The sequence below is a fragment of the Mastigoproctus giganteus genome, chromosome 8, assembly GCF_048544385.1.
Source record: "Mastigoproctus giganteus isolate SK-2022 chromosome 8, ASM4854438v1, whole genome shotgun sequence".
NCBI classification, from domain to species: Eukaryota; Metazoa; Arthropoda; class Arachnida; order Uropygi; family Thelyphonidae; genus Mastigoproctus; species Mastigoproctus giganteus.
In genome coordinates, this window is record NC_143582.1 from 225,442,469 (window position 1) to 225,463,546 (window position 21,078).

The following is a 21,078-nucleotide window of genomic DNA, read 5'->3' on the forward strand; positions in this document are numbered from 1 at the left end:
CAAAGGAAGTAAGCAATCTGTTAGCCGTAATTATGAGAGCTTCCTTGGACTCAGGGGAGGTACCCACAGACTGGAGATGTGCAAATGTAACCCCAATTCACAAAGGAGGATCAAAGGCTGACACAAGTAATTATAGACCTGTGAGTTTAACTTCTGTTTCAGAAAAATTAATGGAAGCACTGCTTAAAGCACTGCAGGATCATCTTGACAAGAATTCAGTTATAGCTCAGATACAGCATGGTTTTGTTAAGGGAAGGTCTTGCCTGACCAATTTGATTGGATACTATGATGTATTCACAAAAGAATTGGATGCAGGGAATAACTTTGATATTATATATTTGGATCTTAGAAAGGCTTTTGATACTGTTGCACATGGAAGACTGCTGCACAAATTGGAGCAGTGTGGCATTGGTGGAAAATTGTTGCTATGGATAAAGGGATGGTTGAGTGGCAGAAGACAGAGTGGCAATTAATGGACACTGCTCATCGTGGACTAATGTTATTAGTGGATTCCCTATACAGGGTTCTGTGTTGGGTCCATTATTGTTTTCTGTATTTATAAATAATATTGATGATGGTATATCAAGCTTAATGTCCAAGTTTGCAGACAATACAAAGGTTGGCAGGGTTGTTAAGGATACTACTGACACTATGCTGCTGCAACAGGATCTGGAAAGGTTGAGCAGAGGGGCTGAGAGGTGGCAAATGAAGTTTAACATTGACAAATGTAAAGTACTACATATGGGAAGCAGCAACCCTAGAGTGACGTATCAACTCTGTGGTACTACACTGACAGTGATAGAGAACGAAAAGGACCTGAGGGTAATTGTGCAGGCAGATATGAAGCTTTCTGAGTGGTACAGACGGTCTGCAAGAGTAGCTCATGGTGTCTTGTCAATGATATATACAGGAATTTTTCTAGCAGAGAAAAGGAGATATAAAGCAATGGTCAGGCCATACCTTGAGACTGTATACAGGTCTGGAGGCCTCATTTAAGAAGGATGTAGAGCTGTTGGATCGAATACAGAAAAGTGCAACACGATTAGTGAAATGGAACAAAGGGTTGCTCTTATGAAGAAAGTCTTAAATTTTGCAAATTACAGTGTCTGGAGACTATGCACCTGCATAGTGATCTGATTGAGGTGTATAAAGCCTTGAATGGATTGAACATGCTCATGCTGATGGAATTCTTCCTCTTGCTCAGAATAATCATTTGAGAGGGCATAAATTCAAATTGAGGAAAGACAGATGTAGGATAGATGTGTGAAAATTTGCCTTTAGCCAGCGGGTGGTTGGTTGGTGGAACAGACTTCCATCCTTTGTTGTGGAAGTTGATAGCCTAAATAAATTTAAGGCTGAGCTGGACAGGTACTTGGAACGAACGGAGGGGTGAAATGGGAGCGTGTTTTTTTTTTTTTTTTTTTAGCTGATGCTGCATAAACTTGTTTTCTTGCATCATATGCCTCTACTAATGCTAAACCAGAACATAAAAGACTGCTGTGCAAATTGGAGCGGTGTATCATTAAAGGAAGCTACTACTACTATAGATAAAGGATGGTTGACTGGGAGAAGGCAGAATGGTTGTCAATGGACATCACTCTTCTTGGATTAATGTTATTGGTAGAGTCCCCACGGTTCTGCGCTGTGCCCATTGTTGTTTCCAATATTTATTAATGATACTGATGAAGACATATTGTTCTTAATGTCTTAGGTTTGCAGATGATGTAAAGATTGAAGAGAACAAAAGGGTGGTTAATGACAATGATCGGGTATGCTATTGCAACAAGATCTAGAAGAATTAGTCAGGATGAGCTGAGAAGTAGCAAATGAAGTTTAACATTGACAAATGCAAGGTACTGTATATGAGTAGCAGTAATCTCAGAATAACATACCAACTTTTTTTACCACACTCAAGGTTTCGAGAACAGAAAGCACCTGGTTGTAATGCAGTGATAAGGAGGTAATTATTATTATTCTGTATAAAGCAATGGTAAAGCCAAATCTTGAGTACTGTATACAGGTCTGGAAGACTTATTTTAGGAAGGATATGTATCTGTTGGAATGGATGCACAGACGAGCAGCAAGGTTAGTGAGGGGAACAGAAGGGTACTCTTACTAAGAAAGACTTCAGTTCTGCAAATTTTAGCATCTGGAAACTGATACCTTTATAAGATCTGATTGAGATTTTTAAGGCTTTGAATGAATGGATGGATTAAGCTAATTGTTGATCACATCACCACTCTTTGCTCAGTGAACCCATATAAAGGAGCATCAATTTAAACTGAAGGATGTTTCAGGATAGATATGTTTAAACTTGCTCTCAACCAATGGATTGAGAGCAAATTTCCATCTGATGTGGAAGTGGGTAGTTTGAATAAATTTTAGTGAAAAATTATACAAATTATTATAGGGGATGGACTTGATTTGAGAAGTGTTTTGTTTGCTTTTTAGTTTATTTAATTTAATTTAATTTATTTATTATTATTATTAATTTCTTGACTGATGCTGTATAAGCTGCTTCCTTGGATCATTTGCTGATAGTAATACCAAAATAGGATGGAAACTTAACACAGTTTTCTCCATTCTTTCTGGGTTTTGTAAGATATCATGTGCAGCCGAATTTTCTTTCTTGATAGCCTAAATTTAGTCAAATAAGCCAAGGTCTGAATCCTCTCCTGTGTGAGCTATAAAGCATTTTTGTGCAGGTATGACAGTGGCTTCAGTTTCTTATGTAGCTACATGTAAATTAAAGTTGCTGTAAAATGCATCACTCTTTATAGTTTTGAATGCAAGTCATTACATTTTGCCTTGCTATTGCATTAGCACTTCATGTATAGAGAATTTTTTTTTATTTATATTTATTCATTTATTTATTTTTATTTCCTTTTATTATACTTTTATTTATATAAATGCAACTGATTTCTTTGGTTAATAGTATCAGTTTTGTATGTTGTTGTGTGCTATGAAATACTGATTATAAACTGTGAATGCAAGTCACAAGTTACTTCAGTATTGAAGTTGAAGTGAAAGATTAATAATGAGGTGACTTTATAGGGACATGCATTTGCAATATAAGATTAATGCATTTTATAATGAACTTAGTTTGCTTATAACTACATTGTTGTAGTTATAAGCAAACTAAAATATTAACCAACAAAAAACAGGATATCAACCAAAAGTTTAGGTTTCATGTCTGACTGTAGTAGTAGTAGTGGCATGTGATGCAAGAAAGCAAGTGCAGCATCAGCCAAAAAAAAATAGGTTAAATGGAAGTTGATAGGTTAAATTTATTTAACCTATCAACTTCCACAACGACAGATGGAAGTTTGTTCCAGCAATTAACCACCTGCTGGCTAAAGGCAAATTTCCGCACATCTATTCTACATCTGTCTTTTCTTAATTTGAATTTATGCCCCCTTAGGTTCGTAATCTGAACAAGTGGAAGGATCCCATCAGAATTCAGCGTGCTCAACCCATTCAAGGCTTTATACACCTCAATCAGATCACCACGCAGGTACCTAGTCTCCAGCCACTGCAATTTGCAGAACTTAAGCCTCTCTTGGTAAGAGGATCCCTTCATTCCCCTCACCAATCTTGTTGCCCTTCTCTGTACACGCTCAAGCAAATAGACATCCTTCCTAAAATGAGGCCTCCAGACCTGTATGCAGTACTCAAGGCATGGCCTGACCATTGCCTTATACAGAGGGACAATCACCTCCTTTTCCCTGCTAACAAAATTCATATATATCATTGACAAAACCCCATGACCTGTGCTGGCAGCCTGTCTGCATTGCTCAGAAAACTTCATATCTGACTGCACAATTACTCCCAGGTCTTTTTCATTTTCTACCACATTAAGTGTAGTACCACACAGTTGGTACTTTTCTCTCGGGTTACTTCTACCCATATGCAGTACTTTGCATTTGTCAAGGTTAAACTTCAGTTTCCACTTCTTAGCCCATCTGCCCAAATTATCTAGATCCTGTTGCAGTAGCACACTGTCATTACTGTCATTAACAACCCTGCCAACCTTCGTATCATCTGCAAACTTCAACACTAAGCCTGATATACCTTCATCAATTTCATTGATAAATATACAAAACAACAGTGGACCCAACACCGAACCCTGTGGGACTCCACTAATAACATTAGTCCACAAAGAGCAGCACCCATTAATTACCACCCTCTTTCTTCTCCCACTCAACCATCCTTTTATACCATTGCCCTTAATACCATTCTGCTCCAATTTGTACAATAGTCTTCCCTGCGCAACAGTGTCAAAAGCTTTCCTGAAATCCAAATATATGATATCAAAATTATTTTTTGCATCCAGTTCCTTTGTAACCACATCATAATATCCAATCAAATTTGTCAGACAAGACTTTCCCTTAACAAACCCATGCTGTTTCTGAATTATTGCTGCAGTCTTGTCTAGATGATCCTGCAATGCATCTTTAACCAGTGACTCCATTATTTTACCCGGAACAGAAGTTAAACTAACTGGTCTGTAATTACTCGTGTCACCCTTCGATCCCCCCTTTGTGAATTGGGGATACATTTGCACATCTCCAGTCTGTGGGAACTTCTCCCCTGAGTCCAAGGATGCTCTCATAATTATGGCTAAGGGTTTGCTTAGTTGCTTTGCCACCTCCTTTAATATAACTGGATAGATCCCATCCACCCCAGGTGCTTTTCTTATGTTTAACTTCAACAATTTCTTCTCCACTTTGCTCTCAGTTATTACAAAATCATTAAGTACCCTGCTACAATTTGATAACCTTCTGCCATTTTCAAACCTTAATAATTCCTCATGTGTGAATGTAGATGCAAAATACTCATTCAGTTTGTTTGCTATCTGAGCAGGATCATCAATAGTCGAACCATCGATGTCAAGTGGTCCAATCAGATTCATCCCCTTCCTTTTAGAGTTTATATAAGTAAAGAAATCCTTGCTGTTTTTCTTAGCATCTTTTGCCAACAATTTCTCGTAATCTGCCTAACCTCCTTTGTGACCTGATTACAGACTAACTTATATCTGCCATAGGCTTCTGAGTCGCTTGATAATTTATATGCATCCCATGCATTTTTCTTCTCTGTTAAGTCTCATTAGTTCATTTGATAACCATTTAGACCTAAACCTTGAACAATATTTCTTAATAGATATAAAACTTTTAGTAGCATCCACGATTAATTCCCTGAATGCTTCCCACTTAGAATTTACTGTTGGTAACATCGTCAGTTGATCCCACTGTACAGAATTTAAAAACTGTCTGAGACTACTGTACTCACCTTTACGGAAGCAAAAACCCTTTCCTTTAGTTCATTAGATAATCATTTAGGCCTAAACCCTGATGGTAATTATATCTTTAAGTAAATCCCACATCAGTACACTGTGATCACTGCCACCTAGTGGTTCCTTTTATCTGCAAATTCTTAATACGTGAATGATCACTGCTGATAACCAGATCAAGAGTATTACTCTCTCTGTTTGCCTCTCGAACATGCTGCTGCAGAAAATAATCATCCAATAAATCCACAAAAGTCTGACTAGTGTGTGAGTGACCAACCCACAAGTTCCAGTCAATATCTGGGAAGTTAAAATCCCCCATTATAAGACATTCTGATTTACTAGCCCACTCTATTTCTCTGTACAAGTGTTCATTGTACTCATTCGAGTCATTAGGTCTATAACACTCCTACTGTTATTTTTGCTTTTGCAGTGCAAAAACAAGTTGGCTACATTCTGTACTTGTCTTCAATACTCCAAGAGCATTGAAGACAACTACAGAATGTTTTAATATAATTGTTCCATAAAACAAAACAAGTGAAAATAAAGCAAGTAGCAAATTATAGTAGTTTCTGTTTTTGTTTCTTGTGATTTCTTATTGAAACTTTCATTGTTGTTTTCCTGCTTTAACTAGAATTATTACATTTCCTTTGCAATTTTGTTTGCTAGTGACTGCACTTGCATTTTGGTAGTCTGTTGTTTGTAATGGAATATTTATCAAAGTGGTATAATTCTTATTATTATAATTTATAATATAGATTATAATTATTATCTTTATAAGCCATTCAGATCTTAAATTGTTAACTTGATGTTATTTATCATGGAAAAATTTTAGCAATAATGACCAAGTGTAACTTTTACTCCCTGCCCCCCCCCCCAATCCATACACATGGAATAAACTGGTTGTTAATGATTTTGCATAACACAATTGAGGATTTGTCTATGAGATACATTCATAATTATTTAGTCACTTCTGAATGTGCAAAAATGTCTTCAAAATGATTGAATAGCAATTGGAAATAACTCTTGTTTAAGTTAGATTTATTATTTATTAAAACCCTATTATATGAATTGTCAATAAACTAAAAATGCCTCAGTTTTAAAATTATTTTTCCATTTACTCACCTAAAAATAGAACTTCATACCACTTTTCAGTACATGTGTAAGAACATAATCCATCAGGTTCACTGGATAACTTTTAATCATTTATTATTTACAGGTTTTCTAGTAAATTTTATTTCTGCTTCTGTGATAAGTGGGTTTACTTCTGCTGCAGCTATTACCATAGCAACTACCCAGTTGGCAGTAAGTTTATTTAGACTTAAATAAGATGATTCTTTGTTAATGAAATAAAGACAGATATACATTTAAAGATATAGCAAATATTATATATTTGAAGCTACATTCGTATATATTCATAATAAGTAAATATTGTAAAATATTATGAAAAGTAGAATTTCATAATTTTTTGTGTGATTTTTTCTAGTATGATTTAAAATGCTTAGTAAACTTTGGTGGTTTTAATGTCCATAACAGAATACACTTATGTTACTATGAGCTATTCATAGTAACATAGTATGAGCTATTCAGTTTGTTTTTTGTAATTGTCTAATATTTTCCTCATTGAAAAATATTGGACAATCGCAAAACTCATACCGTCGGCAAAATTCAAACCTGTGACTTTTATTTCTTAAGCAAGCACGCTACCCACTCGACCAGTCTGGCTCAATGCTGGTGGTTATCACTCAGTGGAGATTGAGGATTAGCATTAGTAGAGGCATATAATGCAAGAAAGCAAGTTTATACAGCATCAGCCAAAAAAAAAAAAAAAAAGAAACCTTCCCATTTCACCCAGGCATTCACTTTAATAGCAGAGTCTCCAAATCTATGAGGTGCCTCCATAGCCAAGTGGGAAGGAGCAGCAGTGCGTAGCACACGCTTCTTGATTAGACTGGGGTTCGAGCCCGTCACCACCAAATATGGAGAATGCGGAAAGGTCAGGGAATGACCACCGCATATCCCGGAGCAATATGGCCTTAGTTGCTAATGCTCCTAAAAACCAAATAACAAACAACAAACATCCAAATCTATGTGGATTGAATCCTGGACGTGATAAACTTCTGGTAGGAACAGAGGCAGATAAGACTTTATTGTCCAGATATTTTGAAGATGGTTAATCTTGCTACAAATAGAGGAGCAAGGAAATTAATTGTTGCATTGTGTAATGAGCTCTTGTTATTGACTGAAAAACAACCAGGTTGGCTGATCATTCGAACGGATTTAAATATTTCAACAGGTTAGTCACAGGATGTGCGGTGCCCAAATTGTTTTGTTGAGAAAGACATCTTGGAGGGTTCTTGTGTGGATGGACTTTGGACATTGTTGCCTACTTTGAATGGATGTACTTCATTGTTACTGTGAATTGTATCTTTAATGTTGTGAGTATAGTATTGGAAACACAGTGAGGCTGCCAAGCCAAAAAAAAGCTCCAAATGGAGCAGCACGGCGGCTTGTAATCTGTGTTGGTCTTGCAGTCTGTGCATTAGAACAGATTAATATTTACTTTATTAGCAGAGTATATGTAAGATGCGAGTACTGTTCTGATTGCTAATGGGAGTGTGCTCTGCTTTATCTTCTTCAGCTCCCAATGTGTGCCATTCACTTAGTTGTAACTCTTCTGTTGAGTTGTGTGCTGCCAAGAGTTTCAGCTTGACTGTATTCTGATTTAGTGATCATATACACTTGATGTACTTCTGATGACGGGTGGACTTAATTTGGTTTATCTGGACTTGCTGCTAACAGTGTTTACAGTCTGCCAAGATGTACATCACGTGGAGAGCATACTCTTTGGTGAACCCATTACTTCTTTTGGACTTCATTAAATTAGCATTAGTAAAGTTATATGATGAAAAAAAGCAAGCTTATACAGCGTCAGCCAAAATAAAAAAAATAATAAAAAAAATTCTCATTTCTCACCCATCCACTCGCTCCAAATGTTTATCAAGTTCTGCCTTGAATCTATTTAAGCTATCAACTTCTACAACGACAAATGGAAATTTGTTCCAGCAATCAACCACATGTTGGCTAAAGGCAAACTTCCACACATCTATCCTACAACTGTCTTTCCTCAATATGAATTTATGCCCTTTCAGGTGATTATTCTGAGCAAGAGGAAATATCCCATCAGCATTGAGCATGCTCAAACCATTCAAGGTCTTATGCACCTCGATCAGATCGTCTCACAGGTGCCTAGTCTCCAGACACTGTAATTTGCAAAATTTAAGCCTTCCTTTGTAAGTGCAACACTTTGTTCCATTCACTAATCTTGTTGCCCTTCTCTGTACTCATTCTAGCAGCTCTACATCCTTCTTAAAATGAGGCCTCCAGACATGTATACAGTACTCAAGGTGTGGCCTGACCATTGCCTTATATAAGGGGATAATCACCTCCTTATCCCTGATAGAAAAATTCCTGTATATCATTGACAAGACACCATGATCTACCCTTGCAGAGCATCTGCACTGCTCAGAAAACATATATCTGACTGCACAATTACCCCCAGGTCCTTTTCATTCTCTAACACTGTCAGTGTAGCGCTACACAGTTCATACGTTACTCTGGGGTTACTGCTTCCCCATATGTAGAACTTTACATTTATCAATAGTAAACTTCATTTGCCACCTCTCAGCCCATCTGCTAAACTTTTCTAGATCCAGTTGCAGCAGTGTACTGTTATTAGTGTCATTAACAAACCTGCCGACCTTCGTATTAGCTGGAAACTTAGACATTAAGCCTGATATACCATCATCAATATCATTAATAAATACAGAAAACAACAATGGATCCAACACTGAACCTTGGAGGACTCCACTAATAACATTAGCCCACGAAGAGCCGTGTCCATTGATTACCACTCTGTCTTCTCCCACTCAACCATCCTTTTATCCATAGCAGCAATTTGCCTCCAATGCCATACTGCTCCAATTTGTGCAACCGTCTTTCATGTGCAACATTATCAAAAACCTTTCTAAGATCCAAATATATGATATCAAAATTATTCTTTGCATCCAGTTCCTTTGTGACCACATCATAGTATCCAATCAAATTGGTCAGACAAGGCTTCCCCTTAACAAAACCATGCTGTGTCTGTGCTATAACTGAAGTCTTGTCTAGATGATCCTGCAGTACTTTGTTAACCAGTGCCTCTGTTAATTTCCCTGGAACAGAAGTTAAACTAACAATGGCGACTATGATGGTCTGAGACAGTATTTAAATTCTATACAGTGGGACCAACTGATGATGTTACCAACAGCAAACTCAAAATGGGAAGCATTCAAGGAACTAATCTTGGAGGCTACCAGGCTTTACATACCAACTAAGAAATATTGTTCAAGGTTTAGGCCTAAATGGTTGTCAGATGAACTAATGAGACATGTGGCAGAGAAGAAAAATGCATGGGATACATACAAATTAATGGGTGACATGGAAGCCTATGATAGATATAAGTTGGTCTGTAACCAAGTCACAAAGGAGATTAGGCAGGCAAAGGCAGACTACGAAAAATCCTTGGCAAAGGATGCAAAGAAAAACAGAAAAGAGTTCTTTACATACTTGAACTCGAAAAGGCAAGGGATGAATCAGATTGGTCCACTGGATATTAATGGTTCAACAGTTGAGGATCCTGCTCAGATGGCTAACAATCTAAACGAGTATTTTGCATCTACATTCACGCATGAGGAGTTATTCAGGAAGGGGAATGATGTAGGTAAAGTAAACATTGGCAGTGAGCTGGATGATTTTGTAATAACTGAGAGGAAAGTGGAGGAGAGGTTGTTGAGGATAAACATAAAAAAGGCACCTGGGGTGGATGGGATCTATCCAGTTATATTAAAGGAGGCAGCAAAGGAAGTATGCAAACCCCTAGCCATAATTATGAGAGCTTCTTTGGACTCAGGGGAGGTACCCATAGACTGGAGATGTGCAAATGTAACCCCAATTCACAAAGGAGGATCAAAGGCTGACACAAGTAATTATAGGCCTGTTAGTTTAACTTCTGTTCCAGGTAAATTAATGGAGGCACTGGTTAAAGAAGCACTGCAGGATCATCTAGACAAGAATTCAGTTATAGCTCAGACGCAGCATGGTTTTGTTAAGGGCAGGTCTTGCCTGACCAATTTGATTGGATACTATGATGTAGTCACAAAAGAACTGGATGCAGGGAATAACTTTGATATTATATATTTGGATCTTAGAAAGGCTTTTGATACTGTTGCACATGGAAGACTGCTGCACAAATTGGAGCAGTGTGGCATTGGAGGCAAATTGCTGCTATGGATAAGGGGATGGTTGAGTGGCAGAAGACAGAGAGTGGTAATCAATGGACACTGCTCAACGTGGACTAATGTTATTAGTGGAGTTCCTCAAGGTTCAGTGTTGGGTCCGTTGTTGTTTTCGGTGTTTATGAATGATATTGATGATGGGATATCAAGTTTAATGTCCAAGTTTGCAGATGATACAAAGGTTGGCAGGGTCGTTAAGGACACTACTGACGCTATGCTGCTGCAACAGGATCTGGAAAGGTTGAACAGATGGGCTGAGAGGTGGCAAATGAAGTTTAACATTGACAAATGTAAAGTACTACATATGGGAAACAGTAACCCCAGAGCAACGTATCAACTCTGCGGTACTACACTGACAGTGGTGGAGAATGAAAAGGACCTGGGGGTAATTGTGCAGGCAGATATGAAGTTCTCTGAGCAGTGCAGACGAGCTGCAAGAGTAGCTCATGGTGTCTTGTCAATGATATACAGGAATTTTTCTAGCAGGGATAAGGAGGTGATTATTCCCTTGTATAAGGCAATGGTAAGGCCACATCTTGAGTACTGTATACAGGTGTGGAGGCCTCATTTCAAGAAGGATGTAGAGCTGCTGGAACGGGTACAGAGAAGGGCAACAAGATTAGTAAATGGAACAAAGGGTTGCTCTTACGAAGAAAGGCTTAAGTTTTGCAAATTACAGAATCTGGAGACTAGGCACCGGCGAGGTGATCTGATAGAGGTGTATAAGGCTTTGAATGGTTTGAGCATGCTCAATGCCAATGGGATTCTTCATCTTTCTCAGAATAATCACCTCAGAGGGCATAAATTCAAATTGAGGAAGGACGGATGTCGGATAGATGTGCGGAAATTTGCCTTTGGCCAGCGGGTGGTTGGTTGTTGGAACCAACTTCCATCACTTGTTGTTGAAGTTGATAGCCTAAACAAATTTAAAGCTCAACTGGACAGGTATTTCGAACGAACGGAGGGGTGAAATGGGAGTGGGTTTTTTGTTTTTTTTTTTTTTTGTTTTTTTTTTGGCTGATGCTGAATAAGCTTGCTTTCTTGCATCATATGCCTCTACTAATGCTAATGCTAATGCTAACAAGTCTGTAATTACTTGTGTTGTCCTTTGATCCCCCTTTGTGAATTGGGTTAACATTTTCACATTCCAAGGAAGCTCTCATAATTATGGCTAATGGTTTGCTTACTTCCTTTGCTGCCTCCTTTAATATAACTGGATAGATCCCATTCACCCTGGGTATCTTTCTTATGTTTATCTTCAACAATTTTCCTCCACTTTGCTCTCAATTATTAAACAATCATCTAGCTAACTGGCAGAGTGTAATTTACCTCTGGCATTCCCCTCCCTGAATAGCTCCTCATGTGTGAATGTAGACGCAAAATATTCATTTAGTTTGTTAGCTACATTAGCTACAGGATCATCAACAGTTGAACCATCGATATCAAGTGGACCAATCTGATTCATCCACTTCCTTCTATTGTTTACATAAGTGAAAAACTCTGTTGTGTTTCTTAGCATCCTTTGCCAAAGATTTTTCGTAATCTGTCTATCTTCCTTTGTGACCTGGTTACAGACCAGCTTATATCTATTATAGGTTTTCATGTCACCTGTTAATTTATATGTATCACATGCATTTTTCTTCTGTGCCACATGTCTCATTAGTTCATCTGACATCCATTTAGTTCTAAACCTTGAACAATATTTGTTAGTTGGTATGAAAAGTCTAGTAATTTCCAAGATTAATTCTTTGAATGCTGAATTTTGAATTTGCTGTTGGAAACATCATCAGTTGGTCCCACCGTATTGAATTTAAATAATGTCTCAGACCACCGTAGCCACCTTTACAAAAGCATTCTTTCTCTTGATTGAGCTTGCTCCATCCATTCAAAGCCTTAAACACCTCAGTCCGATCAACTTGCAGGTGCCTAGTTTCCAAACACTGCAATTTGCATAACTGAACTCTCTCTCTTGGTAAAAATACCCCCTTTGTTCTCCTCACCCATTATGTTGCCCTTCTCTATGCCCAGTCCTGCAGCTCTACATACTTCTTAAAATGAGGTCTCCAGACCTGTATACAGTACTCAAGATGTGGCCTGACTATTGTCTTATACTACAATGGGATAATCACCTCCTGATACCTTCTAGCAAAATTCTTGTACGTCATTAACAAAAGCACATGAACTGTCCTGGCAGACAGGCTGCCTCGAAATTTATGGAAAAATAGACCAAAATACTGCCTTGTTATATAAAAAAAAAAAAAAAAAAAAAAAGTTTGAGAGGCTGTTCATGAGGATGCAGTGTGTAATTGAGGCCAAAGGCAAGATGAAAATTTATTAAATATGAATTTGCAAAAGTCTCTTTGAAATATACAGAGGTGTAGTTACTTCTGGCAGTATAATATTTTCTTAGTTATTATTTGTGTATTTTCAAATGTGTGAAAATGTGTATTTTTAATGTTTTTATAATGTTTATTTTATTTTTTGTATATTCTGTTTTAAATTTTATATGGAATTTTCTTTGGACATTTAACATACAGTTGTTCATTAACTGTAGGGAATTTTAAGGAATTTTTCACCTTAAATCAAATGTTGTTCTTTATCAACTTTAGGGAATTTTTGGTCTTAAATCAAAGTCAGAAGGATTCCTAGAAACTGTGTACCATTTCTTTTCACAAATTAAAAATGTGAGGTGAGTAGCATAATTGTATTACATTATAGTTGTCTTCCCTCTATCGATTATTTATTGTATTCTTTGTTCTTCAAAATTTGCCACACAGTAGTGAGCTTCTTAAATTGGAAAACATTTCATAAAATAATGCATTTTGTTTAAAAACTGATTACCTTTGCATAATATTTTATTTTTGCAGTTCTTGTAGTACTCCAGTTCTGTTTGCCAGAAAAAATAATTTGAATAAGAAATTAAGAGTGATTAATTTTACATAAAACTGTTATCAAATATGATGTAATTGGAAATTTGCTGCTCAATTGAAAACATCTGACCAGACAAAATTCTTCCCACTTTATCAGTGGAAATTAACACTAAAGAGTCTCTCTCTCTCTCTCTCTCTCTCTCTCTCTCTCTCTCTCTCTCTCTCTCGCACAAAATCCTTATTTGTTGCTGATATTTTTGAAGACAAGGGTTAATGTTTTAGCTTTCATATAATATAAAGATTAGAAGAGTGCTTAATGACAGTAATCAGGGTATGCTACTGCACTAAGATCTAGAAAAATTAGACAGTTGGGCTGAGAAGTGACATTTGATATTTGACAAATGCAAGGCACTACATAATGGATAGCAGTAATTTCAGGATAACATACCAACTGTGTGCTATCACACTCAGGGTAGTAGAGAACAAAAAACACCTGTTGTGCAGTCAGACGTGAAGTCCTCTGAGCAGAGCAGAGCAGATGGGCTACTAGGACAGCTCACTGATTTCAATGACATACAGGAATTTTGCCATCAAGGATAAGAAGGTAATTACACTGCTTTATAATGGTAAGACCACATCTTAAGTGTTGTATATGGATCTGGAAGTGATATTTTAGGGAGAATGTGGATCTATTAGGTGTAGAGAAGAGAAATGAGATTAGTAAGGGGAAACAAAAGGGTACTCTTGCAAAGAAAGACTTCAGTTCTGAAAATTGCAGCATCTGGAAACTAGGCACTTACAAGAATTTGATCGAGGTGGTTAAGGCTTTGAATGGATTAAGTTAAATGGTGATGGCATCCTAACTCTAGTTGAGATATTTGTGCACATATAAATGTGCACAAATTTAAACTGAAGGATAAATGTGCACAAATTTAAACTGAAGGATAAATGTGCACAAATTTGCCTTCAGCCAGCTGGTAGTTGGTTGGTGGAACAGACTTCCATCCCTTGTTATGGAAGTTGATAGCCTAAATAAATTTAAGCCTCAGCTGGACAGGTATTTTGAACGAACAGAGGGGTGAAATGGGAGTGGGTTTTTTTTGTCTGATGCTGCATAAGCTTGCTTTCTTGCATCATATGCTTATGCTAATGGTTGCAGGATAGATATGTGGAAACATGCATCCAGCCAACAAGTAGTTGATTGTTGAACAAGCTTCCATGTGGTGTTGTGGAAGTGAGTAGTTTGAATAAATTTAAGGAAGAATTAAGCAACAAATTATTAGAGGAGATGGACAGGCAGTGTTGGAAGGTTTTTTCATCATTTTCCATTACTAATACTGATATCACCTATTTCATGACTTTTTCTTTTTCCCATCATCTTTTGATTAAAACTGTAGTGCTAGAGAGAACTGAGCTATAAGAAGTTTTCAGGAACCACCTGCAACTATGAGTTTTAACAAATTATAATTTCAACTAATTGCCTTGATATGAAGAGAATGCCTTCATATTTAGTTCATTATATAGAGGGAGAAGTTGCCAAAATTCAAATTTAACATGCAGATGCAAAAAAAAAAAAAACACAAATTATTGACACCAAAATTCTACACAAAATAAATTTTACATTCCCACAAAAACTATTCAATCATTTAATTTGTTTTATATTAATTACCAATATAAATATATGGGCTTCTAAGTCCATTGCATGTGTATTAAATTTAGTTGATGCTTATGAACTCTTTCTCAGATTATAATACATCTGCCTTCAATATGAAATGTTTGTTATTGTTTTCTTTCCATGTGTAATCAAGCAGAAAACTATCATTAGCCATATGGAAATAGTATAGCAGGATTCCAACTTCTACATACCAAAAACCTATAGAAAGTATTCCTCAGAGGTTTATTGTTATTAAAAGCCATCAGGGTTATATTATTTTTAAGTTTTTTTTTTTTTTTTAATCAGATATTTTCATTTAGTGTCCCAGTACGTGCAGGTGGATCACTCATATCAATAATATTTTTCTTAGTGGACCATCCCAGGATGTTTAACGATTCATCAGGGTACTGAAATTCATCAGATTCTGAATGACAATATCCAGTGAGATGGCATTTAGATGTGGCTTTCATAATTTGCGAGACCAGGTTTAGTTAGTTCAGTATACTCTAATATTACTTCTGAGATATACCCGATGTTAAATATATCATACACATTTAACATCAGGTGTGATTCATGATGAATTATTTGAAGAAATTTTATTTTGAATTTTTTTTTTTTTTTAAAGATACTGGGATATGACAATGGGAATTCTTAGTCTGGCTCTTTTGCTCTTGATACAAGTAAGTTATATTTATTTTCTTATGTCATACTTTTTTCATCAAATTACCGCAATATGAAAATCTTCATGGTTTTTTTTTTTTTTTTATGTAGTTATCATTTTATTAGTGCTGTGGGTTATTTTACTCATTGCTCTGCCTTATAATAGGCAGAGCATTGAGTAAAAAGTATTAATGTGTGTCATATTTGTTCTATTCAGTAAGACATTGAAACCTTGCCTGACAAAACTCACTTATACCAACTCAACCCCCCACACCCAATCCCTGGCTCTGTTTTTATGACTTTGAGGTTTAGCATTAGCATTTATTATGTTACAAGAAAGCATGCTTATACAGCATTAGCCAAAAAAAAAAAAAACCCTTTACTATTTCATCCATCCATTTGATCCAAAAGTGTGCAGCGACTAACTTTGTACATATACTTAAAGCACAGTCAGGAGGCACCTCCATAGCCAGGTGGGCAGGAGCAGCAGTGCGTAGCACATGCTTCTTAATTAGACTGGGGTTCGAGCCCATGACCACCAAATACGGAGGATGCGGAAAGGTCAGGGAATGACCACCGCATATCCTCAGAGCAATATGGCCTTAGTTGCTAATGCTCCTAAAATCCAAAACAATAACAACAACAAACACAGTCAGGAAGTCCATATTTGTGAGCTATGTCTTACCTTGGTAAACCACAAATGGCTGTCACCTCTGCCCATTTTGATTACACTGTCAAAAGTCAAATTCTTCAGTCTGAAAGAACCTGTGATGAATTCTTGTGATTTTAGGGCAACTGGTTTGTGGTCTTAAGTCCTGAGATTATGAATATTCAGATAAGGATAAGACCACATTATTATTTACTATAAATTTCTGTAGGATTCTGCATTATGTGTTGATGCACTGACTTCAGTCAACCTTTCAGCTGAGAACTGTTGCTTTGATGACAGTTGGATGTCTTCTAAAAATCTAAAGTGTCAATTTCATGGGATAATCTAAATACAAGTTTCAGGAGATTCATGTTTATTCATTAAAAAGAAAATTCACAAATTTAAATTGAAACTTATGAGTGCTACACACTATAGTTAGTGCTTGCTTCCCAAGGAAAAAGTGTTGACATAATGCTCATTTTTTTTTAGGCTGATGCCTTATAAGCTTTCTTTCCTTTCCTTGGCGCACTATAACCTTGCTGTTTTTGCGCCACAAAAATCCAAATCAATCAATCAATCAAAGCTTTCTTTCTTGCATCATGTGCCTCTACTAATGCTAGTTGTTTAAAGTAATAATCCCAACTAAATAACATAGGGAGGCCATGAAGTTCCTCTGAGGGTTTCAGTGGATTCTTTAGACAAACTAATGCAGCTATGGATGTGTGGTTTTGCTGTAATTTGTAGTAAATCTCTGAAAGTTGTTTCATGAGATGGCTGAGTATATCCAGCTGATAATGAGTTTTCTGCCATGTTTGTTGCATCATAGCAACAAACATCACAAAAAATCTTTTGACGCCATGATATTCATAATACATGTCTTCAGATCATCAATTCTGGCAATTCATTTGTTATTGAGATAATGTTCCTCAGATTCAGCAGCTGCGATAATATATTAGTGTCATGATGTAATTTGCATTACATCATGACATTGATTAAGTTTTATGTGCTTCAGCAGTTGTAAATGTCCTAATCATTCTTATTAAAAGTAGTTCTTTAATAAATATAGCATGTACATAATACCTTAAATGAATTTTCTATGGGAAATAGGTATTTTTACTTTGTGTGATGATTTCCAGGAATGAATTAATTGTATAAGTTGAGGGATGTCTTTATACAGTTTATTTCTTGAAATGCATTTACTTGTGTATGCTATTGAAGACAAAGACAGTTTAGATGAAGTATGTGAAGTATGGAACTAAAACTAAATTAAGCTGCTTTGGAAAAAAAAAAAATAGGTAGCGCTGGTTAGAAAGTTATTTGAAGTAGGAAGTGTTTTCTTCCTTTCTAGAATAGGCAAAGTATGTTTCTAACAGAACATACTTTGCCTATTCTATTCAATTTTTCTTGCTATTGTGATACTTTTATACATGGCATTGCTAAAAGGGTAATTTGAATTTTAGTTAAAAGATGAGGCACAACAGATAACAAACTGCATACTAATCCCATTGCATTTACTAGGTGGTTAACCTGGAAGTGGTGGCACCAGCAATTTTAATTTCTGAAAAGTTTTTGTTTTGTTTTTTTTTAATTTTGTTTGAAATATACTGATTCTTGACCTTTCCCTAACAAATTGAAATAGTTTTTAATAATTATGTTTTTAATGAAAACTTTGAAAATGTTTTGTTTCTTACTTTCTTATATATATATATATATAACAATATATAAATTTTAATTAATTCATATAATTGGAAAAAAAGAACCACTATAAATGAAATATAAACTCAGGTTTTAGCCATTTTCATTTTCAAGTTCATAAAACTATTAAAAGCACAAAAATTCAAAAAATGCTTACTCACATTATGTTTAGATAATTTAAGTTAATAACCCTGCATGAACAATACATATCACTTACAAAACTACTTGAATCAAACTTTGTGTATATTTATAAAGCTAGACAGACGAAGAGATGCCAATCCTGAACAGGTGATTAATACACAACAGATATTTTTGAAAAGCCTGCACTACCACCACCACTGGTCGATTAGCATTCTTCCAGCTGTAAAAATGCTATAGAAATAGAAATCCCTCCTCTTTCTCATAATTTTGAAAGGGCAAAAGTTCCATTGGCTATCTATAATTTCAGATTTCAGTTACCGCATTGCACTTGCATCAGTCAACTTTGTTTCTACTGTTTGAGGGAATTGTCACCAAATACTACTTGATATCTGATGAGAGAGATGGCAAGTCTTCTTGAAACAGATTGTCATAGCAGAGTCTCTTCCATTTAAATAAATGGCAGATTAACCCTTTGGCAATGCTATTTGTATTAAAAAAAATAAAATAAAAAAATGCACCACCAAGGCAACTCATGGTAAGTGCTAAGTTTACTGTGTTTTGAGTATTCAGACCAGAGGTGCCCAAACTTTCTGGTCTCACGGTGCCCCTGGACCAAACGAAATACCTAATACAGTGGTTTTCAGACCTTATAATCTGATTCTCTGTGTATATATATAATATTAAAAAATATATGTTATATGATAGTTATTATAATAATATAACTAGGGGGCTTCGTCCCCTGCTCGCTGCACTTGCTTCTTTTTATAAAATAAAATACTTACAGAAGTGTGTGTGTGTGTTCCTCAGCTATGAATAGATAAATACCTTACTATGTCTATATAATATCAGTGTAGATACGCCATAGACAACTCTTAAAAGGTGCCTCCATAGCCAGGTGGGAAGGAGCAGCAGTGCGTAGCACAAGCTTCTTGATTAGACCGGGGTTCAAGCCAGTCACCACCAGATGCGGAAAGGTCAGGGAATGACCACCGCACCGGAGCAATATGGCCTTAGTTGCTAATGCTCCTAAAAACCAAACAACAACAACTCTTAAAGAAAAACTATGATTATAGTATGAAAAGCATCATTTCTTCTGTATCTCATATTCTGCTCATCCTTCACAATGAGTTACCATGTATTTCACTACCTTGAATAAGTAACGCTTCACTAATAGAGAAGAATGTTGTCACTTATTCTCAGTGGGCATCCAGACTGCATCATTTCAAAGCTAGTTGGCTTTTCATTAGTGGGTGCCTTTCACACTATGATTGTAGTTTTTCTTTAAGAGTTGTCTGTAGTGTATCTGCACCAATATTATATAGATATAGAATCTTAAACTCTTAAAATATTATGCCTTGTTGCATTTAGTTTATTTAAATAAACTTTGGCTGATCCCACCTCTGGCTTGGATCAAAATAGTGCAAAAACCTTGGGAGGTGCATTATGGCCACAGAAGCCGATGCGCCAACAACTAACAAAAAAAAAAAAAAAAAAAAAAAAAACCATTCATATGGAAATCAAGAATGGTACTGCGTGGTCATGTTAGATAAACATAGCACATGACCATGCTTAAACAGAAGTTTGTTTTACCACAGTAAAACAAGCTTCTGTTATGTATTACCATGTAACCTGCATCTCTCTTCTCCATTTGGCTGAATAAATATCACTAGGGGGAAAATTATTTTAATGTATAGAAAGATTATAAACAAAATTAGATTTCATAATACAAATTTTATATGCTTTATATAATAATTTTATTCTTTATATAGAGGTAATAAATAAACATCAGTTATAGATCAATACAAAATTAAAAAGATATGGTACAATGGATACTGTACACCTTTTTATAATGAAATATATGAAATTTAAAAAAAAAAAATGTAAGTAACTTAAACCCAAATTACATGGCACACCTGGAATTTTGTTGTGGTACACCAGTTGAAAACCACTGATTGAGACCATTTACCAGGCAGTTTAAATTCTGTCGGTCATAAAAACTTTACAGAATGGGAAAGGTCTTTTTTATAAGCTAAGTCAAACGTATTGGCTATACTTCTAGTCCTTCCCTGGTGGCAATAAAATAGATAAGTTATAATTTAAACATTAAAATCAAAACTTTAATTCACAAGTGAATAATACAGTCTGCTGAAGCTTACTTTCCCATAACTTGACTGCTTAAAAATAGGTATGTTATGAATAAATAGTGTGAGTGCTTTTGTTCAGTTTCGGTTCTGTACATAAATTTATAAAAGCTTTTCCTACCACTGTTGCAGAAAACCCCCCGAAAATTCTTGTTGAATGTCCTCATACAGTTTAATTGTTCATCTCTAAGTGCTTTCTAAGCTATACCTGGAGGCTTGCTATCAATCTAGTAGGACACTAAGCACTGTGGGGTCTCTTTGATCACAATCCTTGAGTGGCATTTTTGTGAGAAAAAAATTATGTTAAGATTTCCCAATTCAAATTCCTCGATATTTAGAAAGAGTTAGCAGTCTTAGAGAAAAACAGTGCTGACTACCCCATGGGTATCATGTGTTGCTATTGATAACTAGCCTACTCATTTATATAAAATGTATGGAGAATCTTTCAAGTTAGCGTTAGATATTGTGCTACCGATTATATAAAAAGCAAAATACTTTCAATAAATATTTTTCATTTTCCATTCTGACATATTTAAATATTGTCATATTATTTATGGAAAATCTGTGTATATTTTATTTAAATACAGGAAGTTCTCTAATAGCATGCTACAATGAATATATATTACTACAATTTTTTTTTCT

At 35.9% G+C, this 21,078-nt stretch overlaps 1 protein-coding gene across 1 annotated transcript in view; it reads left to right on the top strand.

Moving 5' to 3' along the window:
- LOC150082376 (sodium-independent sulfate anion transporter-like) overlaps positions 1-21,078 on the top strand; it is a 183,716-nt gene that overhangs the window by 36,216 nt on the left and 126,422 nt on the right. Inside the window, exons 4-6 of the mRNA XM_090380497.1 lie at positions 6,507-6,592; positions 13,236-13,315; positions 15,776-15,830. Coding sequence (XP_090236623.1) covers positions 6,507-6,592; positions 13,236-13,315; positions 15,776-15,830 — 221 coding nt within the window. The remainder of the gene's footprint in view (positions 1-6,506; positions 6,593-13,235; positions 13,316-15,775; positions 15,831-21,078) is intronic.